The 22,827-nt window shown below is 40.9% G+C and overlaps 2 protein-coding genes across 4 annotated transcripts in view; one reads left to right on the forward strand and one right to left on the reverse strand.

Moving 5' to 3' along the window:
• Window positions 1-128: 128 nt before the first annotated feature.
• HSPD1 (heat shock protein family D (Hsp60) member 1) lies at window positions 129-10,545 on the forward strand. 2 transcript variants are annotated; one of them, XM_054829598.1, is made up of 12 exons: window positions 129-284; window positions 1,213-1,388; window positions 4,241-4,493; window positions 5,050-5,132; window positions 5,825-5,920; window positions 6,235-6,328; window positions 6,740-6,908; window positions 7,263-7,362; window positions 8,314-8,559; window positions 8,896-9,070; window positions 9,682-9,860; window positions 9,951-10,545. In XM_054829598.1, exons 2-12 carry the CDS (start codon window positions 1,215-1,217, stop codon window positions 10,101-10,103), a joined length of 1,722 nt encoding a protein of 573 aa, XP_054685573.1. In that variant the 5' UTR covers window positions 129-284; window positions 1,213-1,214; the 3' UTR covers window positions 10,104-10,545. The 2 variants fall into 2 exon arrangements, with proteins under 2 accessions (XP_054685573.1, XP_054685572.1); XM_054829597.1 differs by lacking the exon at window positions 129-284 and adding an exon at window positions 706-1,104.
• Window positions 10,403-22,827, reverse strand: part of COQ10B (coenzyme Q10B) — a 20,185-nt gene continuing 7,760 nt past the window's right edge. For both annotated transcript variants that reach the window (XM_054829611.1, XM_054829610.1), the window contains 4 exons: window positions 20,122-20,268; window positions 18,480-18,672; window positions 15,808-15,909; window positions 10,403-12,771 (listed from right to left, as the gene is read on the reverse strand). In XM_054829611.1, coding sequence (XP_054685586.1) covers window positions 12,604-12,771; window positions 15,808-15,909; window positions 18,480-18,672; window positions 20,122-20,268 — 610 coding nt within the window. In that variant the 3' untranslated portion in view covers window positions 10,403-12,603. The remainder of the gene's footprint in view (window positions 12,772-15,807; window positions 15,910-18,479; window positions 18,673-20,121; window positions 20,269-22,827) is intronic.

The following is a 22,827-nucleotide window of genomic DNA, read 5'->3' on the forward strand; positions in this document are numbered from 1 at the left end:
TGCTGGAGCTCGCCGCGCACGCGCGCAGCGCGTCCGGCGCCCCAGTCCTGCAGGAGGGCTGTGGGCGGGCGCGGCCGCCCTCCTCCCGCCAGGGGCGGAGCCGCGGCGGCTATGCTGGTTCCCGGGCCGGGCGGTGCGGAGCCCCACATGGGTCGGTGCCTGGCTGGGGGCGGGGCAGAGGCGGTGAGTGCCGAGCGCTTTCCCGCTCCTGCGCGCAGACCTGCTCGCTCAGCTTTGAGTCCGGACGGCGGAGGTGCCTGCTGCTCCCCCAGCACTGCCCGCAGGTGAGCGCGGGAGCACAGCGCCCGGCCCGGCCCTGCCTGGGGAGGGGGTGCTGTCCCTGGCTCGCTTCTCCTGCGGCAGCGGTTGCCGTTGGGAGGGGGGGGAGAGGAGTGCCCGCGCGGTTAACGGCTGTGCCCGTTCCGAGCGCGCGGCGCTAACGGCCGCTTGCGCGCGGCGGGTGAAGAGGGGCGGTGGCAAGCTCGGGCGTTGCGGCGAGGCGGCCGGGCCGGGCCTGGCCTCCTCCGTCCCCACCCGCCTGGGGGCGATGCTGGCGCGGCGGGGCCCCGGCGGTGCAGCGCGGCCGGGCTGGCGGCAGGGGGCGAGCGGCTCTTGACCTTGCTGCGCGTGTCCTGACGGACGGGGACATGTGGCCGGGGGGCCCATCCCGCCCGCCCTGGGGGGGGGGGGGGGGGCCGGCAGGGCCCCGGTGCCCATTTCCGTCGTTCTGCGCCCCGGGGCGGCGGCCGCGGCCCTTCGTCTCCCCTCGTCCGGCCGCGTGGCGCGGGCTGCCCTTGCGACACGGAGCCGGTCGCGGGAGCCTGTCCCGGTGTCCGTCCGGACGGTGCCACGCCGCTGGCTGAGCCGCTGCCGGGGGGGAGCCGCCTGGCAAACCGAGCCGCTGGTCTTCCGCGGAGCCCTCGCGGTTTCCCGGCCTTTCTGCCAGGGAAGGCCCGGCGGGAGGAGCTCGGAGTCGCTGGAGGCTGCTCAGTGAGGAGCTGCTGCAGCCCAGATCGTGCCTTGAGGATCTGGGCTCCCCAGCTCTCTTGCTTGCAGTTGCTTGTATGTCTGCACTTCAGCTAGTCGAAAAACTGACAGTTCATGGTGACTTGCTTTACTTCCTAAATCCTTTTTTCTCCTTTTGTATTCTAGAAGTAGCTGCGCAAGGACATAATGCTTACATTTTTCTCTGGATTTGTTTTAATCTTTCAGACATGCTCCGTTTATCTACAGTGCTCCGTCAGATAAGGCCAGTGTCCAGAGCACTTGCCCCCCATCTAACACGAGCATATGCAAAAGATGTTAAGTTTGGAGCAGATGCTAGAGCTCTTATGCTTCAAGGAGTAGATCTTCTAGCAGATGCTGTAGCTGTCACCATGGGGCCAAAGGTAACAGAAGACTTTGCATTTGTTTTATGTTAGCACTTTGACCTGGTTAAAAACACTGTAGTAAAAAACAGTTTTTAGTTTTCCCTCAATAGAGATACGTGATTTACCCTTTGCAGATCTGTAACACAGAGATGTAGGGGTATGGACAAACCACTGCAAGCAGCCATGTTCTCATTTTGGTCACTCAAACCAGGACGATAGTGCATGTGCATGTGCTTTTTGTAGTAACAAAGTAAAATTATTTGGATTGCTGTAAAAGGTGCAGTATATTTATTTAAATGGTTTGAAGGTTAAAGGGATGTTCACAATAGATTACCATAGCTCAGCTGATAGTTTGTAACAATGCAGTACATAATTTAGCTATCTGTATCATTAAGTGGGTTAACTAGCATGTGATTTTATTTTATTTATTTTTTACAAATAATGGGTTTGTATCACTTTATCTTTTAGTATTAACAAGATAAACATCGGAAGTGTAATGTTGAGTTTTCAGTTGGCTGGTAAATATCAGCTTCAGTGAAAGCAACATATTATTATGCAACATATTGTTATGTTGCTTAATAGGACAGAATATAGTGTATGATTCCCTGTAAGTTCTAGGTCTTTTGAAAAACTAGCTACTGTATTCTGCATAGTCATGCAATGTGCAGTAAGGCTTGAAATGAGATTCCTTTTTTACAGAAGACCACTGACTTTCTTTGGGCTCATAGGAATATCTCTTCCGTATAATAACAGCATATGTACAGTAGTTCTCAAGGCTGCTTGGCTTTAGTAAAATTCATTCATGTATTTCTTGCACATTTTCAGTGCTCTTTAGCTTTATTCAAGGGCAAAAATGCCATAAACTGAGCAGGTGAAGGTTAAGGAACAGTGATCAGCAAGCTGTGGCTGTTTTCCATAAAGGAACAAAGTTTAAGTGTAGTCAGTTAATTTAACTCTTGTTTTTTTGGATCAGGCTGCTTTGTGAATGCCTAAGCACAGTTCTAATGCACTGGTTCAAGGGCAGGTCCTGATGCAACTTACTGTAACTTTGTGGGGGTTTTGTTCCAGTGTTCTCACTTTATCTGCTGTTCTCCGTTTCTTTGTAGAAATTCAGGGATTGTACTGTAATGCCTGATTCTGCTTCTAGCGTTTTTAAGAAATATCACTCTGGTGAGGAGACTTCCCTTTGGCATTGTTCTATATTCAAAGAAATGTGGTTTGCAGTCTCATGCAATCTTTTGATATTGCTGCCAACATGGTGTTTGCTTTGTCAGAACTAGTTTATGTGAGTGCTTGAATTCTTGGTATGTAGGATCATTTGAAATGCGGGTGTATTTACTGGTGGTGTTCCTTTTTTCAGAAACACAGATAAAGTGTTGGTTGAGTGTAAGTCCTTTAATGCGATCAAATATAAGTAGATTTTGTTGTGTTGCTCTCCTCATAGCTACCAAACATCTGGAATAAGACCATGTCCTAATAGAGAATAAAATTAAGCAAAACAAGAAGAGACTGCATGAAGAACTTAACAGTAGTGGGATCCTCCAGAGAGGATTTTCTTACTCTTGAACCACTTTTAGACTTAGGAGAAGTGCAGGCGAAACAAAACAGCAGTAAGAAGTCGGATTATGCATTGTTTTGGCATAATTGTTTTATAGCACAGTTAGAATTACGTAAGCTCTTCTGCAAGTTCAGTATCAGTAACCGAAGCTTAACGTTTCTTTTGCAGCTTCTAGGGCCAGTTGTACTTCAGGGTGTGTGGCAGGGATCCAAAGTTAGTTAAATCACTGATGCTGATGTGAATGGGCTCTGTGCAGGCAAGGAACACAGTGCACCGTAGCGGTAGCGCACTGTATGGGAGCCCTTAGCTAGCTCGCTTGGCATGTGATCCCAACTCTGGTTGGAGCTGAAGACATGCTGGTGTCTGCTCAGCTAGGAACGTGGTCAGAGGTGAGGGGGCTTGTGCGAGGTCAGCTGGGAGCGAGAGTGGCGAGGTGGGCAGCTGCTCTCCATTCCCCTCTTCGGCAGCTGTAGCTGTCACAATAGCTGAAGAGCGTCAGGGCAGGAGTGGACCAGAGGTGGCCCCTCATGCTTCTACTGCCTCCAGCTAAAACTGGAACGTGATTGACTGGGGCAGAGTCGAGCTATTGAATTCACTTAGGAACAAGCAGTCCTCTTGCGCAGGTGCATCTGCCCTGTGTTTCCTGTACGGTCCCTAGTTTCCCGTGGGTCTGTATCTATTGCATAGGATAGTCCAGCTTTTTAGTTAGGTGCAAGTGTGGGCAAAGAGAAAAAAGGCTTGTTAACTTCCAAGGTTTGAGAAATTACTGCAACACAGTAACACAAACTTGTTGCGTATTCTCAGTTCTCTTTTCTCAGTACTAATAAGGCTTGCAAGTATCTGGGTTTTGTTGTGGTTTTTTTTTTCAGAAGATGCAATGAATTGAGATTTGTGTTACTGTTTTTCAAGCATGTAGACTTTTTATTGTGGTTTGATGGAAATTTTGAAAAGTTAGTTCGGTATGTTACTATATTTTAATTTTAGGGGGAAATATCAGTGTTAGACTCAATTATTTTCCTCTGTAAGGCCAGTCTTATTTTAGTTGCAGACTTCTGAGTCTGGTATTAGGCATTATGGCTGGGGAATGAAGCCTCATTCTGTGAAAGTATAAAGCCTTTGAGTCATTTTTCCAGTTTTGCAAGACTCTGGTAATGTGTGTGCTTGAAAAAAGTCCTAGCTGAAAGCTCTGTGCAAGGTGATGTTCCTGTTTAGCTGTGGCTGTTCAAAAGGATCTTCATCTTCAGTTGAACTCTTTGAGTAACGTGCTGTGGATTATGTGGCTTTGATTAATATTTGTTCTTTGTCACCCTAGGGAAGAACAGTTATTATCGAGCAAAGCTGGGGAAGTCCCAAAGTGACGAAAGACGGTGTGACCGTAGCAAAGGCAATTGACTTGAAAGACAAATACAAAAATATTGGAGCCAGGTTAGTTCAAGATGTTGCCAACAATACAAATGAAGAAGCAGGAGATGGTACTACTACTGCAACGGTACTTGCACGTGCTATTGCCAAGGAAGGCTTTGAGAAGATCAGCAAAGGAGCTAATCCAGTAGAAATCAGGAGGGGTAATTTTTTTCCCTTGTTTTTAGTGTTTAATTACTGTCTTTTTACTCTTCATATACCAAATTTGACTGGCTTCCTGAATAAGTTGCCACCTTCTTGAAGAGCCACATAAAGCCTCATAGGAAGAATGAGGCGTAGGGAACTCACTTGTTTGTTACGTTACTTATGCTGAACAATTCTTTGTTTTTCTAACCATTTTACTATTTTACATGCGGTTAACTTGTTCAATTTGTCATAGGTAAACTCCATTTAAAGCCATTTCTGCATGTAATTTCTGATAAATATATAAATTTACTGATACCATGTATCATGCAAATAAATCTGCCCTAAATTTCGATCATGATGGAAAGTATGTCACACCAATTAAAAAAAAATTATCGCTAGTTATACAAATGACAATATGGAACTAGAACTGCCAGTCACTTGTTTTTAAACATGCAAACTTGATGCATTTTTGCAATGCGGACTTTGATTTGAAACTTAACCTGTTTGGGCGGGGGGGGGGTCTGTGCTGTATAGCTTGTTTTATTTGTTCACAAGTATTGTGTTCATCTTTAGGGGTGATGCTTGCAGTTGATGCTGTCATAGCTGAACTGAAAAAGCTGTCTAAACCTGTAACAACTCCAGAAGAAATTGCACAGGTAGGAAAAAAACCAAACATTTAAACCAACTTTATGTAGCTATTCTTCAGAAAAAGTTTTGTGAAGTCAGGTTTAATGGAGGTAGGTTGTGGGTGTATGATACCTAGATATTTATATATCAAGATCCAGAGTATGTTTTATTGAATGATCTTCATGGTAATGCTTTCATTTTCTTGAGTTATTTAAAATTCCCAGTCACTTCAACTACACTGCTAGAAGTTAGTTCAGAAGTAGGTCGTTCTTTCTCATCTTCAAGTCTAATTCCAAAATATGGTCTTAAAACATAAACGTGTGTACTTGGGAAGAATTGACGAGAGCAAAGATGTGTTTGTGGACGGGAGGGGATAGCAGACTTCTGGGAGTGCTGCGGATTTGCTGTGGGAGGCTCAGGTCGAGGTGGGTGCCCAACTGGGTCTCAGTGCGTTGGCCTTGGTGGCTTGTTTCTCCCTGTGGCCGCGGATTCAGATGGCCTGTGTGTGTTGCCTGAGCCCAGTGTGTGGGCTCTGGCCCTGTGCCCGAGCAGCCCAAGAGCCGTTAGCCCTTCTAACGGAGATCTTGGATCCTGGTGTGCTATGGTCAGCTGCCCTTCTTTGTCAGGAAATGGGAGAATTGAAAATAATTGTTCTCATTTTCTTTATAGTGAGGAAACAAATCACTTGTGTGAAATGAGATTAAATGGCTTACTGTTTCAGGTTGCCACAATATCAGCAAATGGAGATCAGGAAATTGGGAATATAATTTCTGATGCAATGAAGAAAGTTGGACGAAAGGGTGTAATCACTGTCAAGGTAAGAACTGCCAATGTACGGACTAAGTGCAGAGTGACTGTCTCTTCCCCCGTTAGGGCTGGCTTTTGTGCTGTCTGATGTAGCTGCTGCTGCTCACATATGGTATCTCACCGTAATTCCTCCCTCCCTAGCTCCTTCAGATCAGGGTTTGATTGCTGTTCCCTCTTGTAATCCTGTTATTTTGAAGGGGGAAGCACATAAAACTGCCATGTGGTGCAGAGCCTTTTGTTCTGTTGTGCATAGTATGCTAAAAATGTACTTGTGCCTTTGGTAGTAAAGGGATCCTTAACGCAGACTTTCTTGCATCTAAACAGGATGGAAAAACTCTAAATGATGAATTGGAAATCATTGAGGGTATGAAATTTGACAGAGGCTACATCTCTCCATATTTTATTAATACAACCAAAGGTGAGTTAACAGTAACACGTGTCAAATACCTTACGGTGGCTCTTTTAAGTTAAAAATAACTACCTGTCACAATGACTTCACAATCTGTTACGCTACCTGCCATGGCAATAGGACAGCGGGGTCCTTCCTTATCAGAAACTTTTAACTCTTGGTAAAAACTTGTAGTCTGTGGTTTGTTTTTTCTTCCTTCTCTGCTAAGTGTGGACAGTGCCCATGCTAACATCAAGCTGGCCTGCAACACTCCAGAACAATGTAGAATTGAAAGTGGAGTCTTGGAGAAAACAATTTGTATCTCTTATTAATGTTGTTGAGAAGTGCAAAAGTTGCTCCAAAGTAGCTCCTGAAGTTTAAGAGAATGCTTGATATGGTTTTATAACAGGATTGTTCAGATAACACATATTGTTTCTGCAGGGCAGAAATGTGAATTCCAGGACGCTTATGTTTTAATCAGTGAAAAGAAAATTTCTAGTGTACAGTCCATAGTTCCAGCTCTTGAAATTGCCAACGCTCACCGCAAACCTTTGGTCATTATTGCTGAAGATGTTGATGGAGAAGCCCTCAGCACTCTAGTCTTGAACAGGTGAGGCTTAAAATCTGTACTTTTAGACAAATACTGCTTTTTTTGTGTGTGTTTTCATCCTTTTAAAGGAATACATCCAAAAGCGTGTATTTGAATTTGCTACAGCGTAGTACTGTTGTCTGTTCTCTTATCAGTGTGAAAGAAACAGCAACTCTTGTACATTGCCGTACTTTATATCAGTTCAGACAGAATTTCAGTTGTTTTCTAACTTACCTTTTTGAGCCAAACCAGCTCAGTTCATGAAGGTCTCTGTTTGCTTGATTGTTAGAGTTGTACTGGAATAATTGGTTTTAGTAATTAAGACTCATTCTCTGAACACACATGGAATTTTGCTCTCTGAATTCTTCTCTTCAGACTGAAGGTTGGTCTTCAGGTTGTTGCTGTAAAAGCACCAGGATTTGGTGACAACAGGAAAAACCAGCTTAAGGATATGGCAATTGCTACAGGTGGTGCTGTAAGTAATGATGTTTTAATTGGCCCTTTGCTCTAAGAAATGCTAATGGTATTTAAGGAGGAAAAGAACATATGTATTTAGGTCCATGGCTTGTATTTGCCGCATTGTGGGCTGTGTCCTGTTCTTTCAAAAATGTAACAGTAACTCTGATGTTTGATGACTCTTTTTTTTTTTAAATGTGGATATTGATCATAACTGTGTAATACGGCCCTGACCAACCATGAGTAATATGTCCTTTTAACTGACTGACTGTAACTTTGAAGTTACACACGATTTCCTTGTAGCATTTAGGTTGTTAAGGGGAAGGAGGAACATCAAGGAAATGTCTTAGAAATAGCAAAGCTTTCTTGCCACCTTATAAAACTGTCTCATAACTGCCCAGACTCAAGTATGGCAAATAGAATTCTTTTAAATGTTTGGAATAGACTGGATAATTTTCTTTTGTACTCAACTTCTCAAAACACTTGATGTGCTGATTAGTGTCCTTTTATGCTGCTTTTTTTTTTTTACACACTTCAAAATCATAGTATGATACTGGGATCCAAAGGTGGTTATTGAAATACAACTTAGTGTTTAAGCTAAATGGAGTGTAAAGTAACAAAACGAGCAAACTCTATTCTAAAGCCAGTTTAGTGCCAACATTCAAAACTTCTCGAAATACGAGGAGGACGCTGTAACACAGCTAACTGCTTTCCAGGCACTCTGAATCTGTGAGTGACATTAGTCAGTCATGAATGAGAAGTTGGCAGCTCCCTATTCCATGAGGGCCAGTTTGGGAGGTACTTGCCTGCCTGCACTCTGTTAGGAAAAGGGAAGCATTTTGTTCAACTTAGCTGCAGTAGTGGGACTATTTTGTGCTGTTAGCCTGCTGTGTGTCTTTGTGTGTCTATAAATAAAACATTCCTGTATGGAGAAGCTGTCAGTTCCAACTTTTCATATAATTTGCTTCAGGTGTTTGGAGAAGAGGGTCTGAGCCTAAATGTGGAAGATATTCAGCCTCATGACTTTGGTAAAGTTGGAGAGGTCATTGTGACAAAAGATGACACCATGCTTCTAAAGGGGAAGGGTGAGAAGGCTCAAATTGAAAAACGTATTCAAGAAATTATTGAACAGCTGGAAGTTACCACAAGTGACTATGAAAAAGAGAAACTGAATGAGCGATTGGCCAAACTCTCTGATGGGGTAGCAGTATTGAAGGTGAGAAGTTCAACTTCTTAGGAAAGGGGTGGTATCAGTCCTTGATTGCTAATCAAGTTACTACTGTGTGGTTGTCTCATCATCTTAGCAGTTGATTTGGATAAGGAATTTGGCTTATCATAGTACTGCACCTTGGTATGAAAAGCTTGATGAAATAATCAACTAAAATTGTGTGCTGAGGCACAAAAGACCACAGCCAGTGGGAGGGCGTGGGTTTGCTTTCTGGCACTCTTCAGTCAATGACTGTTTAGTTTTGCGGCAGGGGTTCCATAGCCAGCAGTGCTCTCCCCCTCAGACTCCTTGTGCATGCCTTGATGTGTGGCTTGCTTGTTGTAGGTCGGTGGCACGAGTGATGTTGAAGTGAATGAGAAGAAAGACAGAGTTACCGATGCCCTGAACGCCACCCGTGCTGCTGTGGAGGAAGGCATTGTTCCAGGTGGTGGCTGTGCACTGCTTCGCTGCATTCCAGCATTAGATGCTTTAGCTCCAGCCAACGAAGATCAGAAAATCGGTAAGTAAATGACTCAAATGTGTGTGAAGTGTTAAGAATACCCTTTCTTCTGTCCTGAGGCTTTGTAAGAATAAATATAGACTGCTTTCAGGGAGCTTTTAGTTACTCAAGCTTTAGAACCTCATATTCCCTTGGCATGGTGGTCTCTGTGTTATGGTGGGAAGGACCCTCAGTGTGTCCCTTACTTGGATGTGAAAAGACCAGTACCAATAAAGCAGCATTGCTGCCTCCAAAGAATTACAAACCATTCAGTAAAGGAGAGTTGACTGTTACAGCCACTGCAGACAGACAAAATCTAAGAATGCTTAAGAGATTGTGCGGCAAATCAATGGAAAAAGGCTTTGTGCCACGTTACAATAATGCTCCTTACCACCTTTTGCAGAAGTAAAACTAAAGTGTGTGTGAACACCCTGTAATGTATTGTTTCATTTGTTGACAAATGTCAAGTAGTAGAGAACTTTTTTTTTTCCCCCCCCTGGAACCAATAAAAATAGCTTATGCTCTTGCTCAGAGGGTTCTCTTCTTGGATTGATCTCCAGCACATGAAGGCCTGCTTTGGCAATAGGAGCAGCCTATGTAATATGTAATGCTAAACACCCTTTTTCTTACAGGCATTGAAATAATAAAGAGAACACTGAAAATCCCAGCAATGACTATTGCAAAGAATGCAGGTGTTGAAGGATCACTAATAGTTGAAAAAATCCTGCAGAGTCCATCAGAAGTTGGCTATGATGCAATGCTTGGGGACTTTGTAAATATGGTAGAGAAAGGAATCATAGACCCAACAAAGGTAACCTAAAACAGTCTGAATTTGCAGCTTTCCTTCCTCCAGCTCCTGTGATAGTCAGCAGGTATTAAGTTCTTTCTTTTCTATTTTTAGGTTGTGAGAACTGCTCTGATGGATGCTGCAGGTGTTGCATCTCTCTTATCAACAGCAGAAGCAGTGGTGACTGAAATCCCTAAGGAAGAAAAGGAGCCAGCAATGGGTGGGATGGGTGGGATGGGCGGAGGTATGGGAGGTGGCATGTTCTAATTCCTGGGCTAGGGATGCATCATGAGCCGTGGTGTTTAAGACTGACAGTTCTGACTTTAAAAACTTTGGCTGTCAGTGCAAGAGGGTGGATAGTGACTGAAGTGAGGCTGGTGTTTAAAAGAATCACTGTAACCATCAGTTACTGGATTTCATTTAACACGTGTAATTGTTTACAGTCATTGTCCATGCCTACAGATAATTTATTTTGTATTTTTTGAATAAAGACATTTGTACATTCCTGATACCTGGGTGCAAGATCCATCTACCGAGGTCCCGATTTAAACTTAAGGCACTTGATATTCTGTTTCAGAATTTATTGGTGCTTGCCAGTACTAGGAAGAACTTGGAAGCCACTGTGCGTGAGACTAGGCAATTGTGTACAAAGTAGGCAAATATACAGTTATGTGACCTTTATGTAATAAAACAAACTGCTCAAAAGTTATGACATGTATCACGTTATTCATATGCACGCAAAGCCGTAGTCACAGGAGAACCCTGATAACCTGCTGCTCCTAGGATGTACCAGAAATCTGACACTTGTGCTTGGAAATGACAGGCCATTTCCCTCCAGGAAACATTCCTTTGTCTAGAATGTTTCTGAGAAATATAAGTGACTTGAAATTTGGTAAGAAATGGCTAAGCTGAACTGACACTACAGTTCTTTGCAATATTAAACAATGCTATGAAAATAAGGCATGTGCACTGACTTTATTTTGCCCTGTCTATACCGCTTGTTTCATGTGCTGGAACAGACCCAGTGCATCTTTCACAATGCTGTGGGAGAGAAAGTGCCCCCAAGGTATGAAACAGGTAAGTTTTCTTTGCTAAGAAAGGGTTGTGGGGTTTTTTTAATGCTTGTGCAAGTGTTGTAGGTGGTTACCTCTTTGCCTCAAGAGTTCCACCCTGGTCTTCCAGCTTTCTGGTAGTGGGCTCCAGGGTTTAGTTTGAATTGTTTTGCACTAGATGTTTCTTTACCCATAAAAATGACAGCTAGCTTTACCCCTTACTGTGTTCTTTCACCTGACACAGCTCATGATGTGGATGTGTAGTCTTTTCTGCTTTCCAAACTTCAAAACAATGCTGTTCCTCAACTTGTGTATGTTTAACTCTGTCTCAAAAAACAAAAGTGCTTTACAACTTCTCGGTGCTTTAAAACTGACCTCAATCCAGCTGTCACTTTCCCAGGTTCCCACCTTCAGTATGAACTTCACAGATAGGGTGTGTGAAGTTTCAATTGCTCTTTCTGGAAAAGTACCTAAATGGCCTGAAACTACTTCAAGGCCTGTCTTTGTGCTGAACCATACCGATATGCTATGCTGTAGTAACCCATGTGGGTTATGGACACCTTGGAGAAAGGACCAGCTTCAACACCTGACCTGAAGCTTCACCCAATTTCAGTAGGGAAATTTGGTAAAGCAAGGCAGCAGAGAGACAGGATTTACAATGTGTTCAAACCTATTCACTTACATTTCTTCAGAGACTGGAAAGAGAATTTTAATGTAAGGAATAGAACTACTAAAAATTAATCAAGATGGTTGGTACCATCACCGTGGACTGCTAATTAAATGGTAGCATGGTACTGAAAAAACTACCCCTAAGAACCATGGTTTAGCTCTCTGTTGTATGTTTTTGTGACAGCTGGCCATGGGTGTGCTTGTCTGCACAAGTGTTCCCTCCTTCCAAGGAGGACAGCACTGTGGTACAGAATGTTGTGCATCCCTGCCCCAGTTCTCAAAGAGGTAACGTTTATTTACTTGGTTTAAAGTTGTGTTAGAACTGGGAACAGTTTGCATTAGATGAAACATATCTACCATAACTAAAGTGCAATCTGTGACAGTGACAGAGGGGCAGGTAGGCGAGTTCAGCTTGCCAAACAAATTCAGCAGTGGCTAGAGCCCAGCCAGCCAAGAACCACTGCTACAGCTGAAACTGCTGCACTCGAACTTGTGTACCCCTTACGCTTCATTTCTGAAAACTCAAGAGTGTTCACGCTGTGTTGTTTTTAATATTGCAGTTGCTGGTTGGAGACTCCTGACTTACCCTTGTCATTCACTTGGATGAAAAGCACCTGCTACTCCATGCTTGACAAACTGTTCCGTGCTCCTCAAAGGTGAATGTCGGTTTCCCTTCACTTAGCCAGACGTGCGGTTACGTTCACACTACTGCTGACTGAAACTTGAGTTAGTATGTTGCAAAGCTGAAAAACCCCATATGCTTGGATAAGGCAGAACTTACACTGTGACCACACAAACCCTTTGGCAAGTTCACAAAGGGCAGCCTGAGATATCTTGTGTTACAGTAGCTGCCCACTGTCTGTTACTGGTAACACCTGAAGTTGCACTTGATTGCAGTTTGAACAGTCTATATACAGCTGGCTGACGGGTGTTGTACAGTATATAATCACACTCAAAGCTTGGATCTGAGATAGATGCCCCAAAGAAGGAGCATGGCACCTCTTGTACAAACAAGTTTATAATGGAGGTTGTTACAACTTTCTATTTTATGTTTGATGAACTTCATGAAGCATTAGCTCCCGAGGTATGTTTGTTTCTGGGCCGTGGAGTTTGGATGCTCTTCTTTCAAAGGCAGCTACCATCTGCTTTACCACTTCATCAAAAAATAGCGTAGCGAGTTTTGAGTGTAGAAGTGAACGAAATTCAAATGAAACCTGTTTAAGAAAATAGAGAAGAACTTGTTTTCCTGTATCTGCTGTACTAGTAAAATGCTGTTACAAATAGACCAGCTTCATTAAAGAATCTCCAATTAGTCTGCAAGTAAGCTGTGGGAGAAAGAACAGTTAAAATTGAACTATGGGTGAGTGTGTGAAGAAAAGCCTTATTCCTCGGTCAGGGGACTGTCTCCCTGGGCTTTTCAATTAGAAGAATTGTTTTGTTCTGTTCTCTAAAGTAATTGTTTTTATTTATCTAGCTGTATTTTACTTAATAAATGATGCATTGCAAAATGTAAGTAAAAGATTTGAGATAATGAAAAGCTACTGACAAACAATAACTTAGTTACTTTACACACAGAATTCACTTGACAAAAGTTGTCTGAAGAAAATCCTGCATGGCAAGACAGCAGACTCAGAGGTAAGCTGGAGCAAACCCAAGAGGCATTTAAAAGTAGCTTGAAATAGTTACCTATTAAATACCACCATTTAAAATCAGTCTTTCCATCTTGGTAGCTGTAGTTATGGTATGTTCAAACAACAGCAATTTACTGACTAAAGCAACAAATTTGCTTTTGTGTGCCATATCTCCTCCCTGAACACCACCTGCTCTCGACCTTTGCTGTCCTGACAGGGGCAGCCAATGTCAGAGTACAGACATACAGGTGAAGTCCCCTGTACCAAGCCCTTGGGCCTCCCACTGCGGTGCTCAGATTGCCTACGTTTTCTTTCAGCTACCGAATCTTACAGTTAAACTGTTATGGCAGGGGTACAGGGAGTCTGCTTTCTCCACTCTAAAAAGAAATGGTCACTCTTATGTTAAATAGCCTTCAGTGATGCTTTTGTGCTGTGCTGGCCTTTCTCTAGTTAAATAACGTTCCCCGAAGGCTATGGAATCACACTGGTTTGGAATACACAGCTTCCTGAAATGATTACAGGGTTTTCAGGAAAAGGAACAGGTTGCTCTTCTGTGATTTTTATCACTCCTGCTACAGCATGTCTTTTGGATTGAGATTTTAGAGCTGTCACTCCTGAGAAATTGGCAGATTAAATGCCAAACAGAGCAAATATAGCTTCTCTCAAGTTGCTTATGCATAATGCATATTAACTGTGAAACAGTAGCACAGAAGTAATTAAACCACTTGGATGGTAAGCCAGGTGTAGCTTCATTTACATTTGCTTGACCTCAAGCATCAGTAAAATTAATGTGCTTTTTGAAAGTCTGGGAGTTGTCATGTAGAGCGTATAGGGTTCTGCAGAGTGGGGATAATGAGTTTTGCATCATGTTCAATAACTGTATAAACTTGAATACATCTACAAGGCTTGTAGATGGTAAAAAATGGTGTTGTGCTTCAATCTATATACCAAATAATTTAAGAACTGAAACCAAACTGCAAAAATTCCCTGCTGTATGTATGTCTCCTGCCATCAGGCTGGCAGAACAGCGATGCAGTAGCTTGTGGGAACCAGCATAACCCAAACCTCAAATTACGTTTTCTAAAGCAAATGAGTGTTCTTGAAATCAAAGTTTTCTCTCTCAAGTATTTGTAATTGCACAGGCTATTTTGAGAAGTTTCTTGTGAAACGTTTATCACCCCTATCTGCAGAGGCCCAGAGGCAAGCAATGCAGCAGGTCAGTAACTAGCAAGGGTTGGAGTCCTTAAGGACTTGCCCTTGTGAGGCAACCCCCTGCTCAGCTGGTGACGCTTGCTTCTGCTGCCTCAAAATGGGGTAAGCAGTAAGAAGGATTGATAGTGCTTCCTCAAGAAAGTGAAAATGTACGTTTTCAGTTAAAGGGAGTCAAAACTGGACTTAAGTTCTTGACCTGAAATATCAAAAGGTGGCTTAGGTATGAGGTGGGGGAAAAGTTTTCCTCACAAACTCAGTATTTAGATTATAAGGGTTAAACACTTGCTTAGTTCAGATTTTCTCAACCAGTTTATGGCTTGAATTCAAAGCTAGCTTATGTATGGTCAGTAGCAGGAACTGGCATTTATTTGCCTGGAGAAATTCAAATCCCATGAGCAAATAACATGCAAACATTGCTGGCAAATCCCATGAGAAATGTATTTTTTTTGAGTGCCTATCGAGTAATTTTTACTGTTGAACTGTATGAAGTGCAATACAGCAATAAGTTTAAAGTTATTAGCCCAAGGACATTAACGTGCTAATTTACAAATACTCCCAAAGCTCTTTTTCATATTTATAGAAGATTTTTTTTAAAGCAGAGTATCCCAGTAGATGGCAGCAGGATCAACCCATTTCTGTGTACTTTCGTAGCGTATTCTGAACCCCAGCTTAGTTATGTTCTCAATGCAACACCTACTCTTAACACTGCAAGACATAAGAAAAAATGTGATGGCAGACTAAACAGACAAAATGGAAAAGCAGTAACTTGAGTGGAAAACAAGTTGTCTAGGAGTAGCAGGCTAAATCAGATACTGGATTTAAAGAGCAATAGTCTTGAGCTGCTGTGATATCCCACCATAGAGTAGAAAACCAGCAAAAATCTATTATACTTGTATTATAGAAGGAAAAAGTAAGACTTAATACATGAAAGAGTAAAATTGGAAGCCAGGAAATTAAATTGACCAAACTGCAGGCCAAACAGAACAGATGGGAGAAATACCTGCTTTCTGGTACCAAGAGCACTTAGGTTGTAGAGTAATTAGAGGAAATGGCAAAGTATGTTTAGTATTTCTCCCTCTATATTTGACTAATAACTTCAGCATGTTTAGAACTGTACAGTGAGAGAGAGGGTGAAAAATACCAATCCCCAGACTGTTTCATGACAGGCAGCCACCTCACAGAAGACTGCTGACGCTAAAGGACACTGTAGTGGTTTCCATGTGGTAAAGTTTGCAAAATTTTTTTTATAGTAGTGACTAAAACTAGCTTGTTTTCCATGCATGTATGTTTAAAAAAAACCCCACAACAAAAACTAGTACCAGCCATTCAAACAAAAAAACCCCGAGTTGAAGATACTGTTTCTATGCCCTGTTCCAAGCAGGTGGTAGTCTTAATTACAACACTTACCGAAAAATCCAATGTACATGTCCTTGGGTAACCAGGGATACCTGGGCTGAAACGCCACACTGTTTCCAAGTGATTAAATAGTTTTCCATCTGTGCAGGATGCCTAAAAGAAAGTTTAAGAAGTCAAGCTACAGTTAGGCTTTTACAGATGTGACAAATTGGTATTACTGAAGCTTGCATTTGCATTTTGTTAGACCAGTGAAGGTCACAGCATAATTAAAATTATTCTTATAGTGCAGCCAGCACAAGATCCTATTTGCACGGTGTCATTTACAGCAAAGTAATTGAATCCCTTTTAAGGGAGAAGAAAAATTTTTGTGTTGAGAGTCAAAACAGATCTCTAGCATGATGAACAGAACACCAAAATAATGCTATATGCTGGAATTTTGAACAACATTGTTTTAAGCAAAGAACATGGATATTTACTGGGTTTATTTTTTTTCCATTACATGTATAGAAATTTTTATATACTGATATATAGACTGGTAGTCTTGAGCTATAGGAAGACTTAGCATCAAAACAAACTTGACTGAATGTGATCTTTGTCACAAGATACTATTGTCATCAAGAGCTACCATGCAGTCAGTAAGACCATATACTCAAGTTCATAATCAGCTTATATGTTGTCTTTTAGTTACTAGCAAGCCATATTTAACTAATATTTCAGGAGTGCTTGCATACAATCCTACTTTAAAACAATAAAGTATTTGCAGTAGTTAGCTTCATAGTTCTCATGACAATAAGGTCCTTATTTTCACTCATTTTGCTTTTAGCATATATAACTAATTTTGTGTGGCTATATTTGTGATAGAAAAAGATTAAAAGACACATATTTCAAGATAACCCAGGTACATAATCTCAGTTGTCTTGGAATTTCTAGAGAGCATTTCTGTAACTGTTTAACACTTTTTTGTTTTTTACACAGGTCCTACTGCTACCACAAGCAGCTCTGCTCCAACAAGATTACCCATGATGAATAGGTGTTGCCGTGGTTTGAAAGCAGTGATAAGGTAAGCCTTCTCAAAAACTAACAAGCAGCACAAAAATACCTACACTTTTCTGCCCAGGAATGAGATGCAGTGTCTTGCTACTTCTACAACAGAAAGGGGAGGTGTAGAGGGAAGTTTAGACATGAAGAGCTGGGCTTGTTTTTCCAGCTGCTGCCGAAAGGGCAGGAAGAATGGGAAAATTGCCAGTATCCCAACCTTATAAGTAGCAAGCTCACTCCGTGCTTTCCTCTGTGGCAAGAGCTGCTGCTAGCAGTCTGATTTTTCCATTGCTTAAGTGCTGCTGCCGTAAGCAACAAATCCATGCTCATTTTGTCACCACCAGTAGCCCGCTATGTGAGACCAGCTTGCAAACTGCCTTTGCTTAGAGTTATTTCTGAGGACAGTGAAGTAGTCCAAACACACGGTCACTTCTCTAGAAATGTTCCTACAGTTATATGAACATAATGTAAATTTCTAGGAAAAATAATCCCAGCAGGGAAGATGCTAATAAGTCTAGGAGGAGGAAATCTAACGAAATTGTTCTCCTCATCACTTTCATGATCTTTTCTGAGACAAGAAATCCTCTTTTGAGTGAATTAGAGGTAAAAAGAGTTGGTAAGCCAGTCTGATAGCTATGTGAAAGGAGGAAAAAGGCAACCTTGTCAGGGAAGAGTAGAAAGGGAGAGCAATCTGCATGTAAAATGCAGATTTTCCATTGTAACTGTTCAACTTACTTAAGAAAGGGAGAGAGATTTTTTTTTCTTTCCAGAATCAGTAAGTACCTTGATTAAAGGCACTTTGCATATTCCTTTTCCAGTTCACGTCTCCCCTGTACTTAAGAAACCCAGTTTCTGTTTGAGCAGTGTCTCTTAAGAGGAAGCCTATAAAAGAATAGTGAAATAGGATATCCAAACAATTATCCTGAACAGCAATCAACTGTTGTAATTCCACTAGTTATTCCAAAAAATAGTCAAGATCTGCCATATGAAGGGAGGGGCAACTTTGCTGTAAGGAATCTGTTCGGAACTGTTCCTGACCAGAGCAGATTTGAACATAAGGCAAACTAGTTAAAAGATCCAGATGTCACTTAAAATTCCTCCTTTGATATTTTTCTTTTAATTACTGCACTTGAAAAGCTGAAGGGAGGAGAAATACAACTGCTGCTCCTTCAGAACAAATTCATTCCGAAAAAAATAGACTTAAAATCCACTCTATCTTCTCATCAATACACTGAATAACGAGCTCTTCAGCAGATCCTACTTAAAACTTCTAATTAGCTAGTTAAAATTGTCAGAAGTAATGACAGATACCAATTTTGCTATGGCGTCAGAAGCTACAGTGGTCAAAGATAATTTTTAAGTCCGTATTAATTTTGAATTTAGAGAGGATTGGACAAAATGATAACAAAACCAAAAATGGTATACCTTCCTTAATGGCTGCGTTTCTCCAGCAAAAGGAAATTAAAAGGTAATTCCCTCTCTCCCCCTGCCGCCATTTGTCAGCTTATGTTTTATAGGTGCATTTAAATTCTCTCCAGTTAACTTGTGTTGCTCTTGTTTAAAGACTTAGGTTTTAAGTCACACAAAGCGCTTCCAGCATCAATTTTCATTTTGAAGTATGAGTGAATTATTTGAGTTTCAACAAACAAGTTATGGAAAGTTACAGCTAAGAAAAAAAAAGTTACCTTAACTAAATGTGGTCTCACTAGGGTAATGACCGATGTATACCTCTCCACTACAGGAGGGAATCCTATTTCTAGCTGTGCTTTGCAATATCCAGAGCGCTTCGATAATATATCTGACTTTTTACACCAAGGAACAAATAGTTTGTAATTCTCCACAACAGCAACAACTTCATACATTTCCTGCATAGAATACCTGGGAACAGAAATATGAACATTACTTACAAGGCATTTTAACTTCAAATTCAGTATTAAAAAGTTTCAAAGATATAAATGGCATAGGCAGTTTGGAAGGTGAACATATAGTCACCTGAAAACACTACCACTGTTTTTGAAAATTAAAAAGGAAAAAAAACCCAAACTGGCAAAAGTTTTTGCATAAAGATGCAAAACACCACACAACATCCAGCAGTAAAGTTAGTGAACAGTGAACCTGGTGTCTGCTACTTTCTGCAATATCAGGTAAATATGCATACATTTCAAATAGAAAAATAGTTTTTCCAGCACAGCTGTGTCTTCATTTAGGTAGATCTTAGACATTCCACATTAAGAATCTACACTTCATGACTACCCACAAAAAGTGTATCAAAACCAAAGTACTTTATTTCACAATGTTTAAACAGAGGAACACTACTTTCCTTATTTCAGCCCAAATAAAAAAGCTTAATTAAATATATGCAATGGAAAAACATCACAGCATCACAGAACAGCTGTGGGTGGAAAGGACCTCTGGCGGTCATCTTGTCCAACCCCCCCACCCCACTCAAGTGGGATATTGAAATCATATGAAAGAATATGATGGCAACATTTTATTTGATTCTACTGTAATGTGGCAAAGTATTACATAGCTATGTTTTTTTAATTTTTAGTTCTGACTCAGAAAAGAATTGAAGCACATGCTTAATTCTATCTGTGTTTAAAATGAAGCATATGCTAAACTGCTCAGCAGTGAGTACTATTGGATAAAGGCTCTTTTAATGTGACTATGCAAAATCTGTTGCAGTTCAAGAACTATCACATAAATGAATGTTAAGCACAGTCAAAAAATTATGCTAATAAACAGTTCACTCTATTGTGGACTACAGACTGGGGGCAGATCCTAGTCTCACTAAATTAACTGGAATTCTCCCACTAGCTTTAAGACAAACGTGATTTCAAAATCTTTTTCTACGTGCCTAAGTTTCTTCATCACACAACTAATTATTTTCCTCCTTTTAAAGAAAGAAGAAAAATCTCAGGAAGTGAGAAGTACAACATAATGTAAGTGCAAACATTAGCACAGAATGGAACAAATGGAGAGTTTTGATACCTGTTGGTTTATTCCCATTTCACCAGATTAAATTAATAGGGTATTCTTCCCTTTCAGTGTTGTTTTTGTTTTATCATGGAATAGAAGGGTTATTTCTGTTGTTTCTTTTTATGAGGCAATGGTTTTGGGTTCCTATGGGTTTTTTTTATACTCAATTTCAGACTAGAAATTGATGACTACAAATTCTGAAAGCAAAAATTCTTTCTTACTCTCCAATTGAGCAGAGTCGTAGGGGCATGTGTCCTAGGGATGCTCAGTCTTTGGTGTTTCAGATTAATCACAGCAAACACAATATTGATAAACATATAAAGTCTCTTTCCACACTTCTATACAAACCCTATAATTCTTCTTTCAGAATATTCTTTTCTTTTATTTACTAGTGGAGCAGCAATGTTGAAGAAAGTTCTTGAAAAGGTATGGCTCAGTACAGGTACTTGCAAAGGAGAAATTCTGGTCATCAGAATACCACAAGAAGCCAAGTGCCTGAAACAGTGAAAATGCTTTTAGATGTGTTTCATATCAGCAAAATAAATAACAGCACATTCAGGTGAGACAATCTGTTGGGTAACATTCCAGAAAATGTCAGATTCAGATGGAAAAACAAAGGCTTGTAACAGTATACAAACTGTTAAAAACGTAAGAGTGGGTTTGGTTTTTTTCCCTTAGGAGAAACTAAAAATAGCCCCCAGTCACGAGAAAAGTAACTGGCAGAGTAAAATACAAAGGTCCCCATTAAATATCAGCTTCATGGCAGCCTGAGTTCATGTACAAGCCTCATATGCACTTCATTTGCAGAACAGGCTCTCTCAATAGCAAAATCCAGGCATAGTTGGCAATACTTTACCCTTTTGGAGTATGCAAAGAGGAGAAGGTTCCACTTAGAGATACAAAATTGAACTCTGCCATAATCCCTCTGCTGCCTTCCTTTTCTTAAAAGGACAGTTTCCGTGTGAAAGTCCTTTCAGAAAGTGCATTGCTTACCCAGATTTCAAAATTTCCTTCAGAAACTATCATGCAAAACCTTGGACACAGTGTTTTCACAAGTAAAACTTAAATTACCTTTAAATATGCTAGTGCACCTGTGTGTTCCATGTTCTTTAAAAATCAATGTAACTTTGAACGATAAGGAAATGCAGTAATAACCCAGAAATGACCATGTTAACTTATATCCTCACTGTATTAGGAGACAGGTAAATAAAAAATTGGTATTGAGTTTAGAGGAAAATAATTGTTACTATCAGCTGATTAGAAACAATCTGTACAGACTTTTTAAAGAAACAAGCAACTGTGATACTAACCAAGATGACTGACAACACAGATTGTAACCACTGCAGTTGAAAAGGAATTACTTAAGATGGGACAGCAGTATGGTGTTGAAATTAAAGAACAGGTTGACTTTAGAAGTCTTTAGACAACAAGCTCTGCAAATGTTTGCATCTGTATCTCAAGGGATGTGGACATAATCTGGGGTTTTTTTTCCCACACAGACTGGACAAGACTTAAGGAAAAACATTGCTTTGACACAAATGCTGGAAGGGTGCCAGGAAGGTTGTAGCTGCTTCAATCAGATTCATAGAAAGTGTTCAACTGTTTGGACCAGACATCATTCTGGACAGCTAATTTAAATGACTTTCTCCATCTGGGATTACATATAGTATACAGTCAAAACAAGTTGCCAGGTTTCTTCTCTTGGTTTGCTTTTTACTGTAATGCTATGTTAGTATATTGTTTCATACAGTCTTAGTTAGACTTGTTTCAGCTACAAGGCTGAAAAACAATCTCTACAAATAATCTTTTAGCTGTTGTAAGACAATTATATTGCCATTCAAGGAAGGCAAGGTTAAGAGAGGTTACAATGCTAACAGACCAGCTGAGGCTTCCTCTCTCTCCCAATTTTATCTGAAGAAAAACAGATGCTGTGAGAATGTCCTAGGTTCAGTCCCAGTTCAGGAAAGCATACCTCTTCAAGAAATCACAAAAGCATGGATTTCAATGGGCTGTCACACATGTTTTTTGAACCTGATCAAGGCCACAAAAGAAAAAACAAGTCCATGCTAGAATTCAGACACACCTACCACCTCTGTATTTATCCTCTGACAGTAATACAACCATATCTGCTCACACTGCTCTTACCGCCATTCATTCAATTCCTGCCACTTGTTGCTTTCCCTCTAAAGATTTGGGCACTGATCACAGTATCATCTGACTTCCATGAGCTGAGAAGGAAGCATTTACTGGTGTATGGCATACATGCCTAAGTGATCTATAGTCAGTGATTATTTTTAATAGCAACAAATTAACATATTCTTAAAAAGAGGGATCTTGAACTCCTGACTATAAAGACTGATGTTAATGGTAAGAGCATGCCTGGGCAATTGAGTTTACTGTTACCCCAACTGTTACCTCTATAAGGTTAGTGATATATGATGGCCATTTTATGGTCTGCGAGACATTAGTTGATCTCATTCAAATTCTTCCTCAACAGCTGTTCACATCCCAAAAAACAAGTGTTACCAACAAGTGTCTTCATTAGCATCTCAGTCTAAATAAGTACAGGAGACTAATTTAGCACCTGAGTCCTTGAAGTCTGCTACTCAGCACAGAAAGGGTTCTGCCGAGTTGACAACAGGTACAGAATGTACACCAATGACAACTGCAAGCTGTGAAAGCATACCCAGTTTCAAGGCTACAAATAATACAGCACTGTTCTGGATTCAGCTTGCACTTGCTTAAAACCAGCTGCCAAGATTCTTGCAGCTTATACTAGAAATATTTTCAAACTTAGTTTGCAATGAGTTACTTAATGAGTTTCCTTACACTAAACACCCTTCCCAGTGATTGATACAGCCCTCAATTCAGGACTCTAATATATTATTTTTAAAAATAGCAATTTTGTTTACTAGGATTGAACTATTTTAATACTGCAAATACATCTTAAATATAAAAACACAAAGGATATACAGTAAGAAATGTGGTCCAAGTAAGATGGATGACAGATTATACCACTGCACAGTAACAACTATGTCAAATGACTGCTTGAAA

This window comes from Grus americana, chromosome 6, assembly GCF_028858705.1.
Source record: "Grus americana isolate bGruAme1 chromosome 6, bGruAme1.mat, whole genome shotgun sequence".
NCBI classification, from domain to species: domain Eukaryota; kingdom Metazoa; phylum Chordata; class Aves; order Gruiformes; family Gruidae; genus Grus; species Grus americana.

Excerpts from the sequence above, each read along its gene's own strand:
- HSPD1 (XM_054829597.1), top strand. The coding sequence starts at position 1,065 with ATGTCTGCACTTCAGCTAGTCGAAAAACTGACAGTTCATG. Across the intron at positions 1,105-1,212 it reads CGAAAAACTGACAGTTCATG|ACATGCTCCGTTTATCTACA; the intron begins GTGACTTGCTTT and ends TTAATCTTTCAG. Across the intron at positions 5,133-5,824 it reads CTCCAGAAGAAATTGCACAG|GTTGCCACAATATCAGCAAA; the intron begins GTAGGAAAAAAA and ends TTACTGTTTCAG.